We start from the raw sequence: 7,495 nt of genomic DNA, 5'->3' as shown, positions 1-7,495 counted from the left end.
GGGTTAGGTAAAGATCATGGATTGGGTAACAAACTGTAAGTTTATAGGTGCAGTAGGTACGACTTATAAAACAAAATTTCTGTCATATTTGCTGAAAAACAGCTCACTGTTCAGATGCACCAATCAGGGCAAGGGGGGGGGGGGGGGGGGTCTAACTGCGTGTCAATCACTGCTCATGCACACGCATTCATTCTCCCTTTTGGGGGGAGGGGCTTAGAAGACCGCTTTGGGCTTTAGCAGAAAGGGGGGAGGGACTGAGAAGTTGTTGATGTTAAAAAATGTTGGCTAAATCCTGGATCTTCCTAATCCTACCTACAGCACCTTTAACTGACTCACGGGACAAAAACAGGACACAAACTTCAGTCTCCTGGTGAAAATCCTGTGTTGTTTGACCCAACCTGACTCATTCATACCATTGTCCCTACTATTGTCGCTCTTCATACTATCCTGCATCCAGCCCCCCAGGAATAGCCCTCAGCCTTTCCCCAAATTTCTTACAGTGGCCACTCATGGTATCACAAACTAAAAATCCCCCTTTTGCGGCCCAAAAAGGATTTACCCTCGTAGGCCACCATTGTAAAAGAGACTGCTGCCAGGACACCTCGAACTGCAAACAAGGTCGGTTATGACTCTTTCTACTCAGAATTTTGAATCCATGGACTTTTAATATTTGAAAAAACTTCCCTCAAGCCAATAAAAGCACTTTGAAAACCTGTGACGTCACCACAATGTAAAGTCTCTGGGCCAGCGGGAGAAACACTACTGCGGATATTCAGCGGGCCGCACATCAAGGAAGTAAACCCAGACCCAGATGCTAAGAATTCTTTTGGGCGTATGCGCCAGGCGAGCAACTCCACTGAACTGAATAGGGGCCATTTTTAGGGTTGGGAATCGTTTTGATTTTAACAATCATTGATTGATTCCAATCCTGATTCTTCCTTTCGATTCCCGTTCTTATCGATTCTCAATTTCGATTCTTTGAGGGGTGGAGTTGAAACGGGTCACATGCTAATTTCACAAATAAGAGGAAAGTTTTATTTTTATTCAATGGTGATTTACAGTATTACCAGTTGTTTTTTTCAACATAAAATAAAGCCGCACTTTATGTGCTCCGTGGCTGCAACACAACAAATTTCTCAAGTTTTAAACCAAAACTTCCAAACGATTCCAATAAAGAAATGATTCAGGTAGCGCCCAGATAGCTCAGTTGGTAGATCAGGCGCCCATATATAGAGGTTTACTCCTCGACGCAGCGGGCCTGGGTTGGACTCCGACCTGCGGCCCTTTGCTGCATGTCATTCCCCCTCTCTCTCCCCTTTCATTTCTTCAGCTGTCCTGTCAATAAAGGCCTAAAATGCCCAAAAAAATAATCTAAAAAAGAAACGATTCAATAGAAATCGTAATTTTTTAAACAATTCCAAGTTGGAACCGGTTCTCGATGTCCATTTGTAGCCATTTTGGGACCCAGTTCCCAGTTAATAGAATACATCCGTGAGTGCCTCATACAAACGCTAAAGTGAGCTTTGTGAGTCGTTATCTGACGCTGAGAGCCACTGACCGACTGAGAGTCAGTATTTGACGAGTTGGGAGTGAGTATGGGTTGCATCATAACATACACTGACATTTCTCCTCTGCGCCAACAGCAGCCGGCTATTTTTTTTATTTCTTTTTTTTAACCCTTGTGTTGTCTTCCATTCGGCCACGCATCGTCCTCCCGGGTTCAAAACTTTCACTTTTTCTCTTTTTTTCGACACTTGTGGCCCTTTTTTCAATGTTTTTGGTGCTTTTTTTGGACGTTTAATGCTTCTTTTCACTTCCGTGTATAAACACTGCTAACACCAACTTATTACTAGTTTTAATATTTTTTGAAATTCATGGTCAATAAATCTCATTTGTAGGAAATGATACCTAATTCTTGAGTTAAAAAAGCAGAAATTATGAATTGTTTAGACTAATATTAAAGGAAGTCTGACTCCTGTCAGTGGCACTAAATTGTGGAATAAACTAAATAATGAATTAAAGCAATGTCTAAACATATTCCAATTCAAAAGGATGTTCAAAGAAACTATATTCCAGAGGTACAGAGAAACACAGTGCAATTAATAACCTGGACTTATATTGAACAATTTGTGGTATGTGTATAATTATTGTTGTGTATGGGTAAATATATGAATGTGAATAGAACTTCTGGAAATATATTTTCATTGATTACAGATTTATTATCTCTATAGACTTATTATTTTGTAGCTAACTTATTTTATAGGGTAGAAAGGGTATAAAGGGGTCGGAGTACATAAGTTTTACTTCTTCCTACTCCTTTTTGCATGTGTAAATAGAGGTATTTAAGTACTGGAAATTATGGAGTTTTATTTTTTAACTTTTTTTTATTACTATTTTCTGATGTTTTATTTTATTTACATGTTCAAAATAAAAGATATCAATCAATCAATCAATCAAAGGAAGGATAATCACAGAAGGGTCAACGTCGGGGTAGTGTTTTTTCAAATGCAAAAAAATTGAATAAAACACCCAAAATTCAATGAAAGTAGAGATCCGATCTTTTGTTGTACTTGCGAAGCACGTTGTATGGAACCATCCATGTTATTTTGGGGTAATTAAAACTAGGTAATTAAAAAGATATAGAAAACGGATCAAATTTGAGCCGATGACAACACAAGGGTTAATTCCAGTGGTAGAGAAATGGCAGCCATTCATTACACAGTGCAGCCATCAGATAACACAATGCAGACTGGATGGCAGGTCAATGCATTTTCACAGTCCTCATTCTGCAGCCACATTATCATAAACTATCCTGATGTTGGTGATGTCGTCCTCAGGGGAAACCTGCGGAGTGAAATATGTGTGTGATGGTAATTTGATTGTGGCATTATACAGATGATTAGAGGCAGGATTTAAAGGGGGGAGGGGGGGGGATAGGAGCAGGGGCGGAGCCAGATGGTGAAAAACATTCGAGGCTCAGCACAAACCTAGAAGGGGGTTGGGGGAGATTTTTCTTTCCCCATTTACAGCAGCTTGGTTACAAACCTTCGTCATTTTTATTTTGGTTAAAAAAAAGCAATGCTATTGGTCGCTCTTTACGTCTGTCTGTTGTTTTTTTTTTACAAATATTTAAGCAGTGACGAGGCGATTTCATCTGACTTTGTCTGAGGTAAACGGCTCAATGAAATGTTTCCAATTTTTTTCATTTCCTGAAAGACAACCGTCTGGGACATACAATGTTTTCACCCGACACCGACAATATGCTATATGACGATATTTTTTAACAATCACTTGAGAACAGAATGCTTAAAAATCTATACATCTTTTTGTTGTCAAGCTGTCTTTATCATTCTGAAACCAGAAAACATCAAATGTTGAGGCAAACTTCACTCTTGGCGCCTAAAAAGAGGCAAAAATAGTCAGATTTGATTTATTGTTAGGCTACGTAGGTATGGTAGGAATTCGGCATAAACAGCGTTAAAAATCTTGGAACCTATTTTTGTTAAACTCTGCTGGAGTAGAGTTCACGGCGTGAACATTTAAATGACAAATCTGCTACATTTGAATTCATGTCAATAATCTGGGCTGCTCTGATTGTAAATTAAAGATCTCCAGAAGAACATTTGCTCAATTAAATTAGATTTCTTAAAGTAATAGCTAGTAGTAGTATTTAGGGCTGGGTTAAAATAATCAATTCTTTGTTTGAGTGATCTGATATCGATTCATAAAATCCTGGCATCTATCTTTTAATATCTGCCTTTTCACCATAGATGTATAAATAAATGCATTATGAAAAACAATATTTGAGGGTTGCTTCTTGCTTGTACAATTCACAGCAGAACTTCTCTGATAATCTCTTTTATATCCAAGCTAATTGGTGTTGTAACTGAAATTTCCCTAACCTAGTTGACATTGAATTGAATTGGATAGGTAATCAAACTGGGACCTTGTGAATCGGAATCAAATCGCTTTTGGAAATCTTTGGCCATACCCTAATCTCGCTTTAGGGACCTTCCTCAGCGCTGCGGAGGAAGGTCTGGCTACACACAGCATTCCTGGATGGGAGAAAAACGTGCTCTGGTTTATTGGCATTTCTTTAAACCAATCACAATCATCTTGGGCGGGGCTAAGCTCCGGACAGAGCCACGGTGCCTCTGCTAAATAGCCTCAGGAAGGAACTTGTTTTGGTGGAACATGTGTACGTTCAAAAGTAGTTTTAATCGTGCAACAGAAAACTCAGATTGGACAGATAGTCTAGCTAGCTGTCTGGATTTACCCTGCAGAGATCTGAGGAGCAGTTAACCATAGTCCTCAGAAATCCACCAGAGGTTAGAACGCCAACACAAAGAAAGAGGAAGGGGACGGACATCCGGCCGAAAAGAGGGACATCCGGCGGAATTTTCAACGGCAACAGAGCAATCCCGAAAATGGAACGTCGTCGATATAGACTAGTGATACCCAGACCTAAAGGTTTTAGCATAGAACAAACCAGGGTTCAACAATAAGGGTTGCCTGATGGCCCGGGGCAACTAAAACGCCACGTCGGGCGAGTAAATATAACAACCCACTTGCCCGTTCGGGCATCATCGTATTAATTACGTTTGTTGGATCATTTGATTTGATTGGCAAATCAAGAATTGAGTTGGTGCTTGACGCTTTTGACTTTGTTTTTTGGACATTTTGTTACACTTTTGATGCTTTCAACGTTTTTTCTTCTCACGTTTTTGACTGTGTGACGGGGTTATTAAAATGCTTTTTTCTGTATTCTTTTTTGACTTTTCTTTTTTCAAACTTTTTTTTTTCGAAAAACAAAAACAAAAATTTTTATAGGGGCCTGTAAAAATGTATTTTAGGCAAGTAGAATTTTTTTTTTTTCACTTGCCAGACCGGACAAGTGAAAAAAAAACCTTAACGTTGAACCCTGCCTAAACCATTCTGGGCTTGGCACTTCTTTTTTTTAACGTTTTTGCAGCCTTTTTGACTTTCTCTGCGCTTTTTTCAACATTTGACTTTTTTTTCAACATTTGACACTTTTTTCGGTGTGTTCTTTTCGACCCTTTTGACGTTTAAAAAAAAAAATGATATAGGGGGCCTGTAAAAATTGACTTTGGGCAAGACAAATTTTGAGGCAGGCTAGTGAAAAGAAACCTTAACGTTTAACCCTGCCTAAACGATTGGGGCTTTTGAGAAAACATTTGGGGCTGTAGCCCCCCCCCCCCCCCCGGCTCCGCCCCTGTGCGAGGACATAACTATGTCTGCTAATTGTCCTTCATGCCCTGCAGCATCTAAACCGTATCAATTTGTGGAAAGCCTGCTTGAAGTCCTCGTTGGACATGGTGTAAATGATGGGGTTGATTAAAGAGTTGAGGTAACCCAGCCATGTGAAAATGTCAAATAGCTCCGGGTGGAAGCAGGCCTCGCACACAGGCACGAGGAGAGTGTAAATGAAAAACGGGAGCCAGCATATGATGTACGCTCCCAGGATTATTCCCAAAGTTTTGGTCGCCTTCCTCTCCCTGGCGGCGGAGATGCGCTTCTTCTCCAGCAGCGCGTCGGACACGGTCACTTTGACTTGGTTCGCGTGCGCGTGGCACGACGCAGCGTCGCACGAGGATGAGGCGTCGTTCGTGCCGTAGTTGAGCGAGGTCGTGGACGCCACGGAGCCGGGGGAGTCGGTGATAAGATGCGCAGAGGTGAGCCTCTTCCCCGGCTTCCTGTGCGCTTGCTTCAGGATGCGTTTGCGCGCCTCCACGTAGATCCGCCCGTACAGCGCGATGAGCAGCAGCGTGGGGATGTAGAACGCGCCGAACGTGGAGTAGATGGTGTAGAAAATGTGGTCCGTGTTCACGTTGCAGCTCGTCATCTCCTCCGCCTTCACCTGGCGCCAGAAGAACGGCGGCAGCGAGATGGAGATGGCGATCACCCAGGCAGTGGCGATCATCCCGGCGGCGCGCCCCATCGTGCGCTTCTTGGAGTACTCCACGGCGTCCGTAATGGCCCAGTAGCGGTCCAGCGCAATTACGCACAGGTGCAGGATGGACGCGGTGCAGCAGGTTATATCCGAGGACAGCCAGATGTCGCACATCACCTGTCCCAAAGTCCACGTTTGGCTGACCGTGTACAGCGCGCTGATGGGCATCACCAAAATGGACACCAGGAGGTCCGTGACAGCCAGGGAAGCGATCAGAAAGTTCGCCGGGGTGTGTAGTTTTCGGGATTGGTAAATGGTAGCGATGACGAACGCGTTTGAAAGCGTCGTGGCCAAAGTTATGAGCGCCAAAGTCGCGCCTAGACCCGCCTGGAAAGCCAAGTTGCTGTCCTTCTCTTCCTCTTTCGACGTGAAATTGGCCCGGGTGTAGTTGGTGGAGATGTTCAACAGCTCTCCGTAGCTGACAGGCGTTGGTTTGAGCGCACCGGCATTCTCCATCCCTCCCATACCTTTCCCCCCGTCAGATCCCCCTGTCATTGAGCCCGAAGGGAAGCCTGGAGATCAGCCTCAAGTCCCTCAAATATTCATCCATCACGGGCGATCCTCGTCCTTTTTGTAAGCCCCCAAATAAAAGCGGCTCCATCTCCAGCAGCAGTCAGACGACAGGTGTTTCCACAGAGACACATTTCTGCCTCCTCCTCTTCATCTTATTCATTTCACCCGCAGCATTGTCACTTATTTCATCCACAGAAACATCCAGGAAATGAAAATGAGATGGCCCTCCATCATCCACGGATCTTCTTCTGAGGTATTGACATAATTTGCCACATCATCCAGTGTTTAGAGGGACGGTTTATGAACACTTTATGTCTCTGGATTTTAATCCGTTCACTCTCTGCTCACAAGTTCAGAGCTGCTCAAGTCTGACTCCTGCTTTTATACTGCCTCTCTCTCCCTCCCTCTCTCTCTCTTTCTCTCTCCCTCTGTCTTTCTTCCTCTCTCTATCTTTCTCTCACCCCGTCTCTCCCTCTCTCTCTCTCTCTACTTCTCTCTCTCACTCTCTCTCTCTCTCTCTCTCATTCTCTCTCTCTCTCTCTCTCTCTCTCTCTCTCTCTACTTCTCTCTCTCTCCTCTCCCTCTCTCTCTCTCTACTTCTCTCTCCCTCTCTCTCTCTCTCTCTCTCTCTCTCTCTCTCTCTCTCTACTTCTCTCTCTCTCTCTCTCTCTACTTCTCTCTCCCTCTCTCTCTCTCTCTCTCTCTCTCTCTCTACTTCTCTCTCCCTCTCTCTCTCTCTATCTCTCTCCCTCTCTCTTTATCTCTCTGCCTCTCTCTCTCCCCCTCTCTCCCTCCCTCTCTCCATCTGTCTCCCTTTCACCCTCTTTATACTTATCTCTCTCTCTCCCCCCTCCCTCTCTCTCTCTCTCTCTCTCTCTCTCTCTCTCTCTCTATCTCTCCATCTGTCTCCCTCTCACCCTATTTATACTTATCTCTCTCTCTCTCCCCCCTCTCTCTCTCTCTCTCTCTCTCTCTCTCTCTCTCTCTCTCTCTCTATCTCTCCATCTGTCT

The 7,495-nt window shown here is 43.6% G+C and overlaps 1 protein-coding gene across 1 annotated transcript; it reads right to left on the bottom strand.

Moving 5' to 3' along the window:
• Window positions 1–5,087: 5,087 nt before the first annotated feature.
• LOC116045409 (5-hydroxytryptamine receptor 1B-like) lies at window positions 5,088–6,851 on the bottom strand. The gene has a single exon (XM_031293055.2). It carries the CDS (start codon window positions 6,464–6,466, stop codon window positions 5,270–5,272), a length of 1,197 nt encoding a protein of 398 aa, XP_031148915.2. The 5' UTR covers window positions 6,467–6,851; the 3' UTR covers window positions 5,088–5,269.
• Window positions 6,852–7,495: the final 644 nt, after the last annotated feature.

Source organism: Sander lucioperca, chromosome 19, assembly GCF_008315115.2.
Source record: "Sander lucioperca isolate FBNREF2018 chromosome 19, SLUC_FBN_1.2, whole genome shotgun sequence".
In the NCBI taxonomy this organism is placed as follows: domain Eukaryota; kingdom Metazoa; phylum Chordata; class Actinopteri; order Perciformes; family Percidae; genus Sander; species Sander lucioperca.
Note: the sequence above shows the minus strand (reverse complement) of the source record. Positions and strands in the feature narration are given on the sequence as shown.

What these genes read in the sequence shown, in the direction of transcription:
- LOC116045409 (XM_031293055.2), bottom strand. Translation starts at nt 6,466, where the DNA reads ATGACAGGGGGATCTGACGGGGGGAAAGGTATGGGAGGGATGGAGAAT.